Source organism: Bos taurus, chromosome X (assembly GCF_002263795.3).
Source record: "Bos taurus isolate L1 Dominette 01449 registration number 42190680 breed Hereford chromosome X, ARS-UCD2.0, whole genome shotgun sequence".
NCBI classification, from domain to species: Eukaryota; Metazoa; Chordata; class Mammalia; order Artiodactyla; family Bovidae; genus Bos; species Bos taurus.
The window spans coordinates 87,948,802-87,968,035 of NC_037357.1; the positions used below are offsets into that span (position 1 = coordinate 87,948,802).

General features: G+C 42.6%; 1 protein-coding gene across 2 annotated transcripts in view; it reads left to right on the plus strand.

Annotated features, from left to right (window-relative positions):
- Window positions 1-19,234, plus strand: part of CCNB3 (cyclin B3) — a 60,026-nt gene that overhangs the window by 8,036 nt on the left and 32,756 nt on the right. Inside the window, exons 1-3 of one of the 2 annotated variants that reach the window (XM_010821947.4) lie at window positions 2,588-2,711; window positions 6,966-7,094; window positions 11,330-11,416. In XM_010821947.4, coding sequence (XP_010820249.1) covers window positions 7,002-7,094; window positions 11,330-11,416 — 180 coding nt within the window. In that variant the 5' untranslated portion in view covers window positions 2,588-2,711; window positions 6,966-7,001. Of the gene's footprint in view, window positions 1-2,587; window positions 2,712-6,965; window positions 7,095-11,329; window positions 11,417-19,234 lie in introns of those variants that run through there. The other variant, XM_024988519.2, reaches the window with a different exon arrangement.

The window sequence follows — 19,234 nt, forward strand, 5'->3', positions numbered from 1 at the left end:
CAAAAATTAAAAATTGCAATAATTACTCTAAAAGAAATGTAAGGGTTGAGATAAAGTATAAGCGAGTGGGAGAAGAATCCTACTCTAGATAACATGGTAAAGGAAGGCCTCTCTGAAGAGAGGATAGTTAAGCTGAGACTTTAAAGCATGAGAAAAAAAAGTGATTTAAAGAAGAGAGGGAAGAATATTTCTGACAGTGGGAATATCATGTGTGAAGATCCCGAGGAGTGTGATTTTCTGTATATTCAAAGTTTGGGAAGAAGATCATTATGGCTGGAATGGAGTAAATGAGAAAGAGAGTGGTATGAAATGAGGTTGGTGAGATAGATGGGACTTGTAGTCCAGGGTAAGGAGTTTGGATTTTAATTCTGTGGGTACTACAAAAGCAGGAGAGGGACATAATTTTTGTTTTTTGTTTTTTAAAAAGGTTGATCACATCACTGTATTGTATTTGCATTATAGACGAGCCAGATTGGAAAGGGGTAGAACATCTTGGAGGCTTTTGACAGTGGTCCCATTGAGAGATCATGGTGGTAGTGGAGATGGAGAGAAGTGGATGGATATAATATATATGTATGTGTATATATATATATATTTTTTTGCAACAAAGTTGGTTTATTTTCAAATGTCTCCTATGTTTAACTTACTTCTATCAAAACAGGATTTTTTAGAATGGTGTATTGAATTCTTTTTCAATATTCCCTTCCTCATTTATTATTTTATTTATTTATTTATTTTAATTGGGGGCTAATTACAATATTGTATTGGTTTTGCCATACATTTTGAGGTAGAATCAACAGGACTTGCTGAAGGATTGGATTTGGGAGGTTAAGGTGGTGGGAAAGAGTAGAATCAAGGATGATACCCAGGTTTCTGACTTGATTAACAGACTTGATATGGTACCAGTTTCTGAAATGGGGGGCATTGGAGGAAGGATCAGATTTGGTGAGGTTGTGAATATGTTGAGTTTGAGATATCTATTAGACAGCTAAGTGGAGATGTGGAATAATCAGTTGGATTTATGAGTCTGGAGTTCAGGGCCAGCTTTTAGGTGATATTTAAAGTCATGGATTTATATGTGATAACCTAGGGAGATTAAAAAGAGACGAGGGCTTGGGATCATACGACTATTTTCCCTTTAATGTAAAAGCTATGAGATACTATCAGTAAAAGGAGAATGGACTAATAATAAAGGTAAAAATGTAGTTTAGTAATAGAGCATCTGTATATGCAGGAATTCTTAGATTTTATTCCTGGTATCTCCACTTTTCTCTTTCCCTCCTCAGGACATAGAGCAGGGTGATAAACTCTTCAAGTCTTTTATCAGTTACTCATATATTTTTTTCTAGCTCCTGGACCAAAGCAGGTGCTCAATAAATGTTGAATGAATTAATTAATGTACTAATGAAATAAACGAAAATATCAATGGTAGTACCTGCTTTGCCACAATGCAGCATTTTGATATTGGGCAGTTAGCAAGCATGGGGCTTCACTGGTGCCTCAGAGGTAAAGAATCTGGCTGCAATGCAGGAGCTGCAGGAGACACAAGTTCGATCCCTGGGTCAGAAAGATCCCCTGGAGGAGGGCATGGCAACCCACTCCAGTATTCTTGCCTGGAGAATCCCACAGACAGAGGAGCCTGGCAGGCTACAGTCCATAGGGTCACAAAGAGTCGGACACAACTGAAGTGACTTAGCACGCATGCAATTAGCAAGCTACAGTTTTCTTGTGTCTGTAAAATGACAATAATAAAAGCACCTACTTTTGGGGACAATGTTTAAAACAATTTAAAAAGTTATAGCAATCACCAAGAGTTAGCCCTCAATTAATGTTTTAGCTACTATTAGTTATCTGCACTATGGGTGCTATCCATGAAATAGGGGCAATAATTTCTGCTCTGCTTCCATCACAAGGCCATTTGTGAAGCCAGCAAGAGTTCACGTTTGACTCTATAAAAGCTTATTATTGTTGTTGTTGTTATTATTTGACCGCCCTGTGGTTTTCGGGATCTCGGTACCCCCACCAGGGATTGAACCTGGGCCAGGGCAGAGAAAGCAGCGAGTCTTAACCCAATGGATCGCCAATTCTCCAAAGCTTAATAATGTTTTAATTGCTCAGGACTTCACCACGTAATGCAGCCGCTCTCAATCCTCTGGCAGGGTTATTTAAATAAAAACACGTCTTTAAAGGGACCCACCATGGGGTCGCTGGAGTCGGACACGACTGAGCGGCTTCACTTTCACTTTTCACTTTCATGCAATGGAGAAGGAAATGGCAACCCACTCCAGTGTTCTTGCCTGGAGAATCCCAGGGACGGGGAAGCCTGGTGGGCAGCCATCTATGGGGTCGCACAGAGTCGGACACGACTGAAGTGACGCAGCAGCAATACTCCCTTTGTCAGTCTAGTCCGGTCTAACCAATGGTACTCGAAACCACGCCCCATTGGGGAGTCTATTAGCCTCAGAGTTCACTTTGAAAATATCCAGCCCGCCCCTCCTTGCTAGGCGACGCGACTCAACGGCACGCTGATTGGCCCCTCCTGGCCAATCACCACTGCTCTTCTTCCTGGGCTGTACTTTTAAAAATTAGCTTGGCTAAATTGAGACGGACGCCGGTTGCTGCAACGCGGAGCTCCGGTCATTTCCCTGGCCTCATAAGGCCTAGGAGTGCGTCCGTGATCTTTCCTGTTCTGCCCTCAATCTCGATATGAGGTAGGCGCCTTTGAACTTGTCCTACTGACTCGAATGTCCGGCTCTGTCGCCCGCGGGTGGGTCCTTGAGGCTCACTCCAGTCCCTGTAACTTTTGCCGGAATGCGTCCTGCCACGAAATTTTTGCTTTCTCCTGTCAGTCAGCAGTCTGCGGAGAGAGTCCTGTCCAAGGTTGGGCAGGGAGTGTGTACTAGAGGGTGAGATGGCAAAACAAACAAACCCCAAACTGGTTCCCGGCTTTTAAATGGAGCTACCGCTGCAACATTCCTGAATCTGAGTACATTTCCGTAGTCTTTTCACAAGTGAAGGTGTACAGGACCAATTTAACCTACAAAACGTACTTAAGTTAGAGAATGCAACGTGAGAGATATCTTGAACTACAGGTGGAAGGATATGAAGGGGGATGGAAACGTGCCTTTTCTCCCTTGTCTCCAGTCAGTCCGTCAGTTGTGTGCTCAGTCGTGTCCGACTCTTTGCGACTCCATGGACTATAGCCCCCCAGGCTCCTCTATCCGTGTAATTTTCCATGCAAGAATACTGGAGTGGGTTGCCGTTTCCTCCTCTCGGGGATCTTCCCGACCCAGGGATCGAACCCAAGTCTCTTGTGTCTCCTGCATTGGCAGGCGAGTGCCTCACCACTGCGCCACCTGGGAAGCACCGTTGTCTCCACTAGCTAGTGATAGAAGAGAGTTAGTGAGACTTAAGATTTTCACTTTCAGTCCCGTCCAGCTCTGGCTTTGTCATGGCTCTCTGCTGTGGACCTCCTGGGATCCTAGAATGTCAGAGGTTGAAGGGATCCAAGAACAATACTTAAAGTGCATACAAATCACCAGGGGAAGTTAACTTCCACGTTCAGATTTGGTAAAGCCTAGTTTGGGGAGTGGGAGCAGGCAATGGCAACCCACTCCAGTACTCTTGCCTGGAAAATCCCATGGACGGAGGAGCCTGGTAGGCTGCAGTCCATGGAGTCACGAAGAGTCGGACACTACTGAGCGATTTCATTTTCACTTTTCACTTTCCTGTATTGGAGAAGGAAATGGCAACCCACTCCACTGTTCTTGCCTGGAGAATCCCAGGGACGGGGGAGCCTGGTGGGCTTCCGTCTATGGGGTTGCACAGAGTCGGACACGACTGAAGCGACTTAGCAGCAGCAGCTTGGGGAGTGAGATTTTAAATTGCTAACAAGATCCCAGGTGATGCCAATATTGCTGGCCCATTGACGATGGTTAAATGTCCAGGAGACTCTGGTCTCACTATCTCATTTTCTTAGGTGAAGGAAGGAAGCCTGGAGATGGTAAAGGGACCTGTCCAGTGTCACTCAGCCAGCTAGGGACAGGATCAGAACTACACTTTAGGCATCCTCCCCAGCTCAGTGCTGCTTTCATTGACATCATCCTGCTTTCTCTCCCCAGTGTCTTGCTGTCTGTAATCTGCCTTTGTATATAAAAAGAAGTTGCTACTGTTTCCTGAGACTGTCCTGATCTACAGTTTTGGACTCTGAGCAGTTGGGCTTCTGAACAAGCCTACTTGTCCCTGTGTGGGTTTCAACACCAGCCCTGGGGTAGAGCCTTTAACACTCATCAGGGTGTATGTAGTGGAGAAGGAAAGTCTGGAAAGTGGAGAGGGTTCTAATTTTCTTGTCTAAGTAAGGCTAAGGGTTCTGTAGGTAGTAGAAGTTGAGAGTGTTCTGCAGAGTGTCCTTTTATGAAAACATGCTTTTGGTGGTGTAATCCCCTCCCCTCTCCTAGTGGCAGGGAAATTAGTTACTTGAGCCAGATTATTGTTCAGGATAATGAAAGTGATAAATGACCATCATCTGAAAACTGATTTTCTCTGAGGTTTAGTCATGCTGTGATGTCATCAGCCAAAAGTTTTCTGGCCTGTTGACTCCAGTTTGATGTTTTTCTTTCCAGTTGAAAGATAAAGATTTCAGAACCCAAGTCTTTGGTTATCCATAAAGAATTGTATGAGGTGTGAACAATAATAATGGAGTGAGTGGTTTTCATACAGTCCAGTTAAGGCTGGGTTCACTCAATTTAGCTTTATTTCTGCTTGGCTGAGTTTTGAGGGATGAGATGGAAAATGGGTTTGGATTTGGAGGAAGAGAAGGAGAGTAAGATGCACCATTTATTCTGAGGACGTACCAGGTTAAGCTTTGCACATGCAAATTTACATTTGAGCCATACGATACCTCTGCAAGTAAGAGGTGGTACATAGCTCTTTTGCAAATAAGGAAGCAGGCGCAAAGATGCTAAATTGGCTGATTTAGAAGCCCAATTGCTTCTTTAAAAAGAAGTCTGTGGTCGTTCTAACTCCTCAGTACTCCTCATACTACCACTCTGTGGTCTTTAACTTTGTTCTGTGGGCTGTTCTGGAATCTTTTCACATACAATCAGAGAGGCTTCATGGTATTTTAGAGAAGAGCCCTGGAAAGAGCTGGGTGATCTATGCTGCTTAATAGTTTGTTCTGTGTAGTAAATAACTTTTAACTCATCTGAGACTATGAAGTGGAAAGAATTGTACTTGCCCTGCTTACTCTCACAGCTTGGGGAGGATTAACTGACATAATAAATGTGAAGGCACTTATTTGTACTGACTTTTCCTCGCCAACAAAATGTTTAATATTGTCCATCCAAAGAAAAACCCAAGTTAGCCTTTCTCTTTTCTTCAACCTTTCTCTCAAACTGCAATCTTCTCTGCAGTCTTCACAGAATGGTCCCAGCCTAGCTCTCAGCCTCTTTCTGACTCCTTCCTACACATTATACTTCACACTCCGGGCAACCTGGATGTTTCCAAACCTGCTGTGTTCTACACGTTCAAGCCTCTGCCTGGGCTCTGGCTTTCTTTGCCTGGAAAGCTCACCTGTCTACTTGAGAACCTTTTTATCATATTAAGTCGAGATCAAATATAGGAGGAAGGTGAAGCCTTTCTCCACCCCTTGTCTCCCACAAGATTACTGACTTTACGTTATGTTTCTAAAGTATTTTGTGTCTACGGTTATTAAATCATTTGTCACATTTATGTGTTGCTGTTAGAGCTGTGCCTGTGAATACTTCTAGAATAAGATCCGTGATTTATTTGTGTTTGTCTCCACTGCCTGATGTATCTTGTACATAAATTTGTTGCATTGCCTTTAGGGTCTCTCTATGGAAGCCTGTTCTTTGTCAAATGTCATTGAACTTGGAGACTGAATATGGGTGGGTTCAGAAGAGCAGTTGTATCTGAGTGGGAAGGGTCTCTTTTATATTCAAGAACTGATTCCTCCTAATATGCATCACTGACTCGATGGATGTGAGTCTGAGTGAACTCCTGGAGTTGGTAATGGACAGGGAGGCCTGGCGTGCTGTGATTCATGGGGTCACAAAGAGTCGGACACGACTGAGCAACTGAACTGAACTGAATGTGCTTGTAAGCCACTTAAGTGTATCATAACATAAGACACTTAAGTATATCATAAGTTATGATAGTGAGTTCTTAGTTTAGTTTGAGAACTCACAAGCTAAAAGACCCTTAAGGAGTATAGAATGGGGTCCCACACTGAGGTGGGGTGAAGGTAGGACTCCTAAGTTCTGTAATGACTGTTAAATTTTATATGTCACATGATTTTCACCAAGTAAGTTCCTTCTGCTATTATCTTTTTTTTTCCCACCAGTATTATCTTTTGATTTTTTTTTTTAACCAGATGTCTGGAACTGGACTGCAGTTTCTTGATTGAATGCAGCCTAGAATACCCTCTGGCCTATTCTGCATGTGTGTGTGTGCAGTGCATTCTTTTGCCTTCTCTGTAGCATCATTATTGCTGGGGCCAGGACCCCATGCCTTTTAAAGAACATTAACCCTACCAGTGAGCCTCCATACTATATGATTTGTCATGCTCTTGATTATTTTCAACTGTTAATTTTCCTCTAGTGTTCCTAGGCCTAAGCTAGGGGCTAGGCCATAGTCCCAGTACCCACAGGGGGTGACAGGCACTGTGCTTGGCTTTTTACACAGAGTATCTCATTTAATTTGAACAGTGCCCTGCAAAGATGTATATACTTACCTCCATCTTGCAGATGAGATAATTGAAGCCCAGGGAGGTTAAGTCACTTGCCCATGGTTAAGTGTGGTACAACCAAGATTTGATCCCAGATCTGCTAACATTGAAGTCTGTTTTCTCCTAGGGATGTTATAGAGAGACTGGGTTTTCTCAAGGATCTCCAGAGAATCGGTGATGTTTCTGGTGAATGTTTTAAAGAGTCTTTTTCTGATTGCAGCCCTGCCTTGGATAGACGCTGCTGAATCTGTAAGAAATGCCGCTGCCACTACCATCCCACCACTCCAAACATGAGACTAGGAAATCTCAGTCCAGCATTGTGCCCAGTGATCGTGAACCATCTGAAAAGGTTAGAGCAAGCTGTCCCTCTCAGTAGTGTCTCATTTAGCCTCTTTTCTGTGTTGGCTTAGTCCTTATTCTTCCCTCTGTATCTTTTGGAATATGTGTGGTTAATCTGAAAAAATGAGAAGGCATGGCAAACCTTGTAGTTGGAGGAGACCAGCAAATTATAACTTGGGGAGAAAGCATAAACTCTTCTTTCCGATAAGTGCATGGCTAAGATGAAGGGTGTCCTCCACAACTTTCAAAAGCAAACAATACTCAGTTCTCATTAGTGATCCCATTTAAACTCTTACTGTCTCCGAGAGGCTCAAAGCACCTTGCCAGGTGGCTGCTTAGTACATCCAGGGGAGAGTATGATGATTAGGTCAACAAATGTATTATACTGCTTTTTACAGCTATTACATTTGAAGAATGGGTCCATTTTGAGCCTGCTGTTTTGACCTTGTGAATAGTTTGACATTGACATTCCAAGCTTGTGATGTTCTGTGTTTGCCATCAGTCATATTTTAATCAGAATTTTACTAATACTGATGAATTGTTGCTAAGAAAGTGTTTCCTGGAGCAAACATCATTAGGCCAATTTAATTTCCTTGATTGGTTTTCTCTCAGCACAGATAAACACGTTCTAATCATTTTCATTTTTGTCTCACTAAAATGGTTTTCTTGGCGGTTAGGGAAAACAAGTGTATTTTTCCTATGTAAATTTGGCAAGAAAGATTTGCTATATTGATCAAATTTTTGTTCACATCAAATTTTATGATTAGAGTTCTGCCACTGTACATTTTCTTTTGTGGCAGTTATTTTTCCAAATCCAACTTTCTCAGGGTGTATTTTTCAAATATAAATTTTATAGGATTCAGTTTCACCAATAATTTTATTTGGGGCTGGTTATTTCTGCCAGTAATATTAAGTAGGAGTGGGATAGCAGACCATAGTTAATTTCTTAGCTAATTTGTGAGAAAATAATAATTTATTCTTTGCTAATTATTTCCATTAGGATTATTTATCATGAACTAGATGAAAAACTAATAGTTTACTTATTTCTTAGCTTAAACAGTTAAAAAACAGAAGTAATTCTTCTCAGCTCTTTCAGAATTGCTCCACTGTACTAGAATTGGTCTATTGTAATATGAATCTAACTCTCTAAGTTTCTAATCACTTACTGTGTCATGTACTAACTGTACATAATGTTAAGAGAGAAACGGAGAAAATAAATGGTCTGACCTCAGTGTTCTGTTTCACATTATAACAACTTGCTGACATAGGTAAGGCAGAGTTCTCAGTTCATAAAGGAAATCTGATACATAGGACACTTTCACCAAACAAAAACTGTTAGGGAATAGAGAAACCCTACAGTGTGATTTACCTTAACCTTTAACCCCATAGAGATAGTCTTGCTCATTTGGTAGTGGGATAAGGCATTTCAGATAAACACTAGCTAGAAAGAAAGCTCCCTTTGCTCCAAAATATTCTCCCTGCCTCCTTTTCCCCATTCTTCCCTTATATACACTAAAAGGGATAAATATGAATTACCAAACTCCTTTCTTAAAATACAGAATTTTCCTTATGAGTTTTAAAATCACACTGGACCATGTATTTTTAAAATACTATTTCTGCCCATTTACAGCTTATATAGATTTTTGAAAAACATGTATTCTCTTATTTGATCCTCAAATAAGGTAGGTCATCTTTCCAGTTTTACTGATGAGAAGATTGAGGTTCAAAAATTAAGTGACTTTTCCAAGGTCAATCGCTAGTAAAGGACTGATCCTGGATCAGTATCTAGGTATGTGTGTGATTATCCTTACTGAGAATGTCTTAACTAACATAAGAGAGGTTCGTGACATTGTACAGGAGACAGGGATCAAGACCATCCCCATGGAAAAGAAATGCAAAAAAGCAAAATGGCTATCTGGGGAGGCCTTACAAATAGCTGTGAAAAGAAGAGAAGCGAAAAGCAAAGGAGAAAAGGAAAGATATAAGCATCTGAATGCCAAGTTCCAAAGAATAGCAAGAAGAGATAAGAAAGCCTTCTTCAGTGATCAGTGCAAAGAAATAGAGGAAAACAACAGAATGGGAAAGACTAGAGATCTCTTCAAGAAAACTAGAGATACCAAGGGAACATTTCATGCAGAGATGGGCTTGATAAAGGACAGAAATGGTATGGACCTAACAGAAGCAGAAGATATTAAGAAGAGACGGCAAGAATACACAGAAGAACTGTACAAAAAAGATCTTCACGACCCAGATAATCACAATGGTGTGATCACTGACCTAGAGCCAGACATCCTGGAATGTGAAGTCAAGTGGGCCTTAGAAAGCATCACTATGAACAAAGCTAGTGGAGGTGATGGAATTCCAGTTGAGCTATTTCAAATCCTGAAAGATGATGCTGTGAAAGTGCTGCACTCAATATGCCAGCACATTTGGAAGACTCAGCAGTGGCCACAGGACTGGAAAAGGTCAGTTTTCATTCCAGTCCCAAAGAAAGGCAATGCCAAGGAATGCTCAAACTACCGCACAATTGCACTCATCTCACACACTAGTAAAGTAATGCTCAAAATTCTCCAAGCCAGGCTTCAGCAATATGTGAACTGTGAACTTCCTGATGTTCAAGCTGGTTTTAGAAAAGGCAGAGGAACCAGAGATCAAATTGCCAACATCCTCTGGATCATGGAAAAAGCAAGAGAGTTCCAAAAAAACATCTATTTCTGCTTTATTGACTGTGCCAAAGCCTTTGACTGTGTGGATCACAATAAACTGTGGAAAATTCTGAAAGAGATGGGAATACCAGACCACCTGATCTGCCTCTTGAGAAATTTGTATGCAAGTCAGGAAGCAACAGTTAGAACTGGACATGGAACAACAGACTGGTTCCAAATAGGAAAAGGAGTACGTCAAGGCTGTATACAGTCACCCTGCTTATTTAACTTATATGCAGAGTACATCATGAGAAATGCTGGACTGGAAGAAGCACAAGCTGGAATCAAGATTGCCGGGAGAAATATCAATAACCTCAGATATGCAGATGACACCACCCTTATGGCAGAAAGTGAAGAGGAACTCAAAAGCCTCTTGATGAAAGTGAAAGAGGAGAGTGAAAAAGTTGGCTGAAAGCTCAACATTCAGAAAATAAAGATCATGGCATCTGGTCCCATCACTTGATGGGAAATAGATGGAGAAACAGTGGAAACAGTGTCAGACTTTATTTTTGGGGCTCCAAAATCACTGTAGATGGTGACTGCAGCCATGAAATCAAAAGACGCTTACTCCTTGGAAGGAAAGTTATGACCAACCTAGATAGCATATTCAAAAGCAGACACATTACTTTGCCAACAAAGGTTCGTCTAGTCAAGGCTATGGTTTTTCCTGTGGTCATGTATGGATGTGAGAGTTGGACTGTGAAGAAGGCTGAGCGCCGAAGAATTGATGCTTTTGAAGTGTGGTGTTGGAGAAGACTCTTGAGAGTCCCTTGGACTGCAAGGAGATCCACCCAGTCCATTCTGAAGGAGATCAGCCCTGGGATTTCTTTGGAGGGAATGATGCTAAAGCTGAAACTCCAGTACTTTGGCCACCTCATGTGAAGAGTTGACTCATTGGAAAAGACTCTGATGCTGGGAGGGATTGGGGGCAGGAGGAGAAGGGGACAACAGAGGATGAGATGGCTGGATGGCATCACTGACTTGATGGACATGAGTTTGGGTAAACTCCGGGAGTTGGTGATGGACAGGGAGGCCTGGCGTGCTGCGATTCATAGGGTCGCAAAGAGTCGGACTCGACTGAGCGACTGAACTGAACTGAACATAAGAGACACTTAAATTTTGTTAAATTATTGAACTAATTTACCTGGAAAGTCCATATTAAATGAATGATTGGGAGTTGCAAGGTGGTGGTGATGGTCATGATTAATCTTGGGTAGGATAGCCATAGATATGAGAGGAATAAGAGAGAAAATTAGCTTCACCAAGCTATTTTGCTCATTTTAAGAGTTACACTGAAGGTCTTCCTGTCTCCTTAACAGCCTTGTCACCATCATCAATGATTACTACCTCCTTTAGGAACACTCTAAGCAGCAGTGAGTGCCAAAACTTTCTTTTGTTGTAATTTATTAGGGTTTATTTTAGGCATTCCCAATTGCTTGGAGATTCAGGCGTTTCCCTGTTGAGCTCCAAAGATGACCTGAAGTCCCTGAAAAGATTGTTCACAATTGGATATACTCATTTACCTTTTTTCCTTTTTTAGAAAGATGAGAAGTACCAAGCAAAGATATCTCCATCTTCACCTCAGGGACCACTCAAAAAGAGATCAGCTTTTGAAGATCTCACCAATGTGAGTATGCTAGTCTAATCCTATGGTGTTGCATAAGGTTCAAACAACCTCTTCCTTGAGGGACCTTTCTAGTTTACCAAACCCTGACCCTCTGTAGAATGCTGAGAGCCAATTTTACTGGCTGAGAGCCAATTCCAATTTTATTTGGAGTCAGTGACCCAATTTCAGAAACTGTAGGGGCTTTTCTGCTGGCACATACCATCTGTTTTAATTGGTGGAGCTCGCTGAAAGCCACAGACAGAATGATGATCAGATGTGAACTTGTAGACAGATATGAGAACTATGGAATCTTGCATTTAGGTAAAGTCCAGAGATGGCTCGACTGGCTGCCTCGGCCTTGGAGGCAAGTGTCAATACAATGGTGGGTTCATTGTAGTCTAGGGCAGTGTTTATCAGTTCAGACACTATGGGCATTTTTGAATAGGACAGCTTTTCTACTGTGTAGGACTGAATGACTGGGAGTTGCACCACCTTGCAACTCCCAGTCATTCAACCAGCATTCCTGGCCCCTGGCATTAAGTTCCAGCAGCATCCCAGTCATAGTGACAATCAAAACTGCCCTCTGATGTACAGAACCATGGATGACCACAGTTCCATGATCTGGTTTTCGACTAGGGATATCTAGAAACTCAATTGTGACTAGAATTCTTGAGTTTACTTCCAAGTTACCTCCCTTCTGGTATTACTAAGGTACTAGCAAAAAATCAAATTTAATAGTTAGAATGTTACTAATTGAATATAGATAACCTTTGGTCTTAGAAATCAGTAATGACTGATAGCTCCTGAGTGTTTACCACATGCCAGGCACTATTCTAAGCATTGTCCCATGTATCCACCCACTTAATACTCATAAAATTCTATGAGGCAGACACTAAAACTATAACCCCTTTACAGATGAAGACATGGCTAGTGTTGGTTTTGAAGTTCATTTCATCTAGGATACAGACAGCCCTAGTGAGGCCTGTCCTGCCCTCTATAATAGAGTGTTCTTTTGTGGCTACCAGAATTCTTAACATTTACTAGATAATATTTTACTGCCTTGGGCAGGGTTGGATAAGCATTGGCAAAGTTCTCTCCTTTGTATCTCTGCTCTTTAGATGCCATGTGACTACTTTTGTGTTAAACCAGTCTTTCCCCCACACAGATTACAACATGTGTAATTGTGTTACAGCTTCCTGCATAATCAGATTTACTATATACTGGTTGAAAGAGCTGCCTCCCACACAGACCTGTAAAGTTAAATTCATTTCCTGACTTATTTTACCATGGCTCTTGAAACTGTTGAGATAAGGTAGCTACATAAGTCAGGAGCAGATGCAGCCTATCTTAGTGTAGCTTCCCTTGGCCTCCAGAGTCCCTGATAGTGCAAAGAAAAGTCTAACAGCACATGAGAAACTTTCCTGCTGTGTCTCAGTACTTTTTTATTTGTGAAATTTATGTCATCATCGATAAAGAACAAACAAATTAATAGGAAATACATGCTAGGACTCTCGGTTCTCCAACTGAATTCACCATCTGTTAGGTCACATACTCCTCCAGGGTAGGGAAAGCAAGGCATCCCTGGGAAGTATCTCTGCCTCTAGCTTTTCAGAAGCTCAGAAAGCCCATTTCCCCTTTTACCTTCAAGTTCTGGTCATTTTGAATTGTCCTTGGTGCTTTCCAGAGAAAGTTCTGTGATTACAGTATACCTAAGTCATTCCAGGATTGAGCATTTCTGCAGATGTCTGAGCTCATCTCTTTGAGGGTTGAGGACTCCTTTCTCTCTGAATTTTGGGGATTCCCTTTATGATTTTGCTTCTTCCTGTCAGTATTACTATGTCTTCATGTCCTCATATCTGTCTTCTCCTCAGCATTCACCACAGTGAGGTTCTGGCTGGCCAAAGGAGCTGATCTGTTTTAGTTATTTAGTCTGCTGTGAGTTTTCTTTTTCCTCTCCTTTATCCTTCCAGCATGGGAAGGAGTTTTGATTTGTTAGAGCTGATCCTGAGCCATTGGCTGAGGAGATAAGGTCTATTTCCTAAATTATGTTTTGTCAGTAGGATTTTCATCTCTATTTTCCTATTTCTCAGTGAAAGAATTATGGGGAAATACTGGTAAAGGACCCTTGAGCTTACATCTGAAAATATTAGTACTTTGAACCTTCACATATGGCAAGTAGAAAGTTTTGCTCTGGGAATTAGAGTCTCCACCTCTCTCCTGCCAAGAATGCACATCTTTTCCAATTGTGGATCTCGGCTGGACAAAGAAGGAGTTTGTAAATCTTTAGGTGATTTTCAAATACAAACTGTGCCAAACTCTTCGAAGAGCAGAAGTGGACAAAAACCTGAGGGCCTAAGAAGGAATTCCCTGCTGGATTGTAGTAGCTTATTATGATATGATGATACAAAGGCATATTTTTTTATATTTCATTTGGAAATAATTTCATTTATAAGTTGCAAAAAGAATAATACAAAGAACACACATATACCTTTTACTTCAGTTCAGTTCAGTCGTTCAATTGTGTCCAACTCTTTGCGACCCCATGAATCGCAGCACGCCAGGCCTCCCTGTCCATCACCAACTCCCAGAGTTCACTCAGACTCATGTCCATCGAGTCAGTGATGCCATCCAGCCATCTCATCCTCCGTCGTCCCCTTCTCCTCCTGCCCTCAATCCCTCCCAGCATCAGTCTTTTCCAATGAGTCAACTCTTCGCATGAGGTGGCCAAAGTACTGGAGTTTCAGCTTTAGCATCATTCCTTCCAAAGAAATCCCAGGGCTGATCTCCTTCAGAATGGACTGGTTGGATCTCCTTGCAGTCCAAGGGACTCTCAAGAGTCTTCTCCAACACCACAGTTCAAAAGCATCAATTCTTCAGCACTCAGCCTTCTTCACAGTCCAACTCTCACATCCATACATGACCACAGGAAAAACCATAGCCTTGACTAGACGAACGTTACATTTGTTGGCAAAGTAATGTCTCTGCTTTTGAATATGCTATCTAGGTTGGTCACAACTTTCCTTCCAAGGAGTAAGCATCTTTTAATTTCATGGCTGCAGTCACCATCTGCAGTGATTTTGGAGCCCCCAAAAAATAAACCCTGACACTGTTTCCACTGTTTCCCCATCTATTTCCCATGAAGTGATAGGACCGGATGCCACGATCTTAGTTTTCTGAATGTTGAGCTTTCAGCCAACTTTTTCACTCTCCTCTTTCACTTTCATCAAGAGGCTTTTGAGTTCCTCTTCACTTTCTGCCATAAGGGTGGTGTCATCTGCATATCTGAGGTTATTGATATTTCTCCTGGCAATCTTGATTCCAGCTTGTGCTTCTTCCAGTCCAGCATTTCTCATGATGTACTCTGCATATAAGTTAAATAAGCAGGGTGACAATACACAGTCTTGACGTACTCCTTTTCCTATTTGGAACCAGTCTGTTGTTGCATGTCCAGTTCTAACTGTTGCTTCCTGACCTGCATACAGATTTCTCAAGAGGCAGATCAGGTGGTCTGGTATTCCCATCTCTTTCAGAATTTTCCACAGTTTATTGTGATCCACACAGTCAAAGGCTTTGGCATAGTCAATAAAGCAGAAATAGATGTTTTTCTGGAACTCTCTTGCTTTTTCCATGATCCAGAGGATGTTGGCAATTTGATCTCTGGTTCCTCTGCCTTTTCTAAAACCAGCTTGAACATCAGGAAGTTCACGGTTCACATATTGCTGAAGCCTGGCTTGGAGAATTTAGAGCATTACCTTACTAGCATGTGAGATGAGGGCAATTGTGCGGTAGTTTGAGCATTCTTTGGTATTGCCTTTCTTTGGGACTGGAATGAAAACTGACCTTTTCCAGTCCTGTAGCCACTGCTGAGTCTTCCAAATGTGCTGGCATATTGAGTGCAGCACTTTCACAGCATCATCTTTCAGGATTTGAAATAGCTCAACTGGAATTCCATCACCTCCACTAGCTTTGTTCATAGTGATGCTTTCTAAGGCCCACTTGACTTCACATTCCAGGATGTCTGGCTCTAGGTCAGTGATCACACCATCGTGATTATCTGGGTCGTGAAGATCTTTTTGGTACAGTTCTTCTGTGTATTCTTGCCATCTCTTCTTAATATCTTCTGCTTCTGTTAGGTCCATACCATTTCTGTCCTTTATCGAGTCCATCTCTGCATGAAATGTTCCCTTGGTATCTCTAGTTTTCTTGAAGAGATCTCTAGTCTTTCCCATTCTGTTGTTTTCCTCTATTTCTTTGCATCGATCGCTGAGGAAGGCTTTCTTATCTCTTCTTGCTATTCTTTGGAACTCTGCATTCAGATGCTTATATCTTTCCTTTTCTCCTTTGCTTTTCACTTCTCTTCTTTTCATAGCTATTTGTAAGGCCTCCCCAGACAGCCGTTTTGCTTTTTTGCATTTCTTTTCCATGGGATGGTCTTGATCCCTGTCTCCTGTACAATGTCACGAACCTCAGTCCATAGCTCATCAGGCACTCTATCAGATCTAGGCCCTTAAATCTATTTTTCACTTCCACTGTATAATCATAAGGGATTTGATATAGGTCATACCTGAATGCTCTAGTGGTTTTCCCTACTGTCTTCAATTTCAGTCTGAATTTGGCAATAAGGAGTTCATGATCTGATCCACAGTCAGCTCCTGGTCTTGCTTTTGTTGACTGTATAGAGCTTTTCCATCTTTGGCTGCAAAGAATATAATCAATCTGATTTCGGTGTTGACCATCTGGTGATGTCCATGTGTAGAGTCTTCTCCTGTGTTGTTGAAAGAGGGTGTTTCCTATGACCAGTGCATTTTCTTGGCAAAACTCTATTAGTCTTTGCCCTGCTTCATTCCGTATTCCAAGGCCAAATTTGCCTGTTACTCCAGGTGTTTCTGCAGGCCATTGTGTCGCTAAGAGTCAGACACTACTGAGTGACTTGACTTTCACTTTTCACTTTCATGCATTGGAGAAGGAAATGGCAACCCACTCCAGTGTTCTTGCCTGGAGAATCCCAGGGATGTCGAAGCCTGGTGGGCTGCTGTCTATGGGGTTGCACAGAGTCAGACACGAATGAAGCGACTTAGCAGCAGCAGCCAGATGTTTCTTGACTTCCTACTTTTACATTCCAGTCCCCTATAATGAAAAGGACATTTTTTTTGGGTGTTAGTTCTAAAAGGTCTTGTAGGTCTTCATAGAACTGTTCAACTTCAGCTTCTTCAGTGTTACTGGTTGGGGTATAAACTTGGATTACTGATATTGAATGGTTTGCCTTGGCAAAGAACCAAGATCATTCTGTCGTTCTTGAGACTGCATCCAAGTACTGCATTTCGGACTCTTCTGTTGACCATGAATGGCTACTCCATTTCTTCTGAGGGATTCCTGCCTGCAGTAGCAGATATAATGGTCATCTGAGTTAAATTCACCCATTCCAGTCCATTTTAGTTCGCTGATTCCTAGAATGTTGACATTCACTCTTGCCATCTCTTGTTTGACCACTTCCAATTTGCCTTGATTCATGGACCTGACATTCCAGGTTCCTATGCAGTATTGTTCTTTACAGCACGGACCTTGCTTCTATCACCAGTCACATCCACAGCTGGGTATTCTTTTTGCTTTGGCTCCATCCCTTCATTCTTTCTGGAGTTAGGCACCTACTGACCTGGGGAGTTCCTCTTTCAGTATCCTATCATTTTGCCTTTTCATACTGTTCATGGGGTTCTCAAGGCAAGAATACTGAAGTGGTTTGTCATTCCCTTCTTCAGTGGACCACATCTTGTCAGATCTCTCCACCATGACCCGCCTGTCTTGGGTTGCCCCATGGGCATGGCTTAGTTTCATTGAGTTAGACAAGGCTATGGTCCTAGTGTGATTTGATTGACTAGTTTTCTGTGAGTATGGTTTCAGTGTGTCTGCCTTCTGATGCCCTCTTGCAACACTTACCGTCTTACTTGGGTTTCTCTTACCTTGGGCGTGGGATATCTCTTTACGGCTGCTCCAGCAAAGCGCAGCCGCTGCTCCTTACCTTCGACGAGGGTATCTCCTCACCTCTGCCCCTTCTGACCTTCAACGTGGGATAGCTCCTCTAGGCCCTCCGGTGCCTGCCCAGCCACCACTCCTTGGACGTGGGGTTGCTCCTCCCGCCTGCAGCCCCTGGCCTTGGGTGTGGGGTAGCTCCTCCCAGCCGCAGCCCCTGGCCTCGGGCGTCGGGGCGTGGGGGCGTGGGGGTGTGGGGGCGTGAGGGCGTGGGGTAGCTCCTCCTGGCCGCCGCCCCTGGCCTCGGGCGTGGGGGCGTCGGGTAGCTCCTCCCGGCCGCCGCCCCTGACTTCAGATGCGGGGTAGCTCCTCTCGGCGGCCGCCTCTGACCTCGGACTTGGAGTAGCTCTTCTCTGCCGTTCCTGCGCCGTCTCAGCCTGGCACTCTCGGCCACTGCCCCTGACCTCGGATGTGGGGTAACTCCTCTTGGCCGCCGCCCTTCGGGCATGGGGACCTCCTGGTTTCTGCCCCTGACCTTGGACGTGGGGTAGCTCCTCTCGGCCGCGCTTAAGTGCGCTGAAGTGCGCCGGTCGCAGCTGCCCGCGCCTATACAATCTGTACCTTTTACTTAGGTACCTATTATTAACATTTTATCCCATTTTCTTACATACATCATTGCCCTTTACCCCTAAGTACTTCAGTGTATATTACCTCAGAGAAGTAGTCTTATATAACCATAGTGCAGTCAACTTCATAAGTTTACACTGATGTAATGTTTTTATGTAATTTATTGCCCATATTCCCATCCTTCCCATTGACTTTGTAAATTCAACATTATAAGCATTTTTCCCCCTCCAGGGAAGGATCCAGTCTAGGGTTGTTTACTTGTCATGTCTCTAGCTTCTTTTAATCTGGAATGCTTCCATAGCTTCTCTTTGTTTTTTATGACATTTTTTAAGAATAAAGTCCCACTCAACTCCTCTTTTAAAAATAGAACATTCCTCATTTTATGTTTTTCTAATGTGTCCATGGGATTAGATTGGTGTTATACGTACTTGACTGGAGTACTGTATAGGTGATGGTCTGTCCTTAGGGTATCACAGCTGGAGGCATACAATGTCCATCTGTCACTCACTGGTGAGGTTAATTTTGATCACCCAGTCAAGATGTCTGGTTTCTCTGCTGTATAATGACTGTTTTTTTCCCTCTTGCAACTGTCTGTGGGACACACTCTTAAGAGCCTGCAAATAACTGCTTTTCATCAACATGCCCCCTAGATTTAGTATCCATTGATGATTTTTGCCTAACCCAGTCTTTATGGTGATTTTTCCAGCTATAGCTCTTGCTCCCCATTTACCAATCAGCCCTTGGCATTCTATAAGCAGAGCATTCCCTTCTTCCCTATTTATTAGTAATATAGACTTACGAATTTTTATTTTTCAGTGGTTTGTTGTTCATTATTATGTTATTTTGGTGTTCAAATTGGCCACTAGGGTCCCCTTGAATCTAATTATTGTGTCTTGGTGACATACTCTCATCATTTTTTTGAGCATTTTCATTCCAGCATAACAGGATGTCTCAGACTCATCATGTGCCTATTTTTATCTCAGACAGGGAGTCAACTGTTTTTCCAAAGAATTCCTGCTCCTTTGAGTGGGGAATAGTACTAGAGACCAAGCTCTCAGTATTAGGTGTGCTACTGGGGTATCTGCTTTTTCTGCCCTTTTTGCGGAGAGTTAGGAAATATCTGGATGTAATACATATATTTATTGTTCTTTTAGTCACTAATTCATGTCCAACTCTTTGTGACCCCATGGACTGTAGCCTGACATGGCTTCTCTGTCCATGGGATTCTCCAGGCAAGAAAACTGG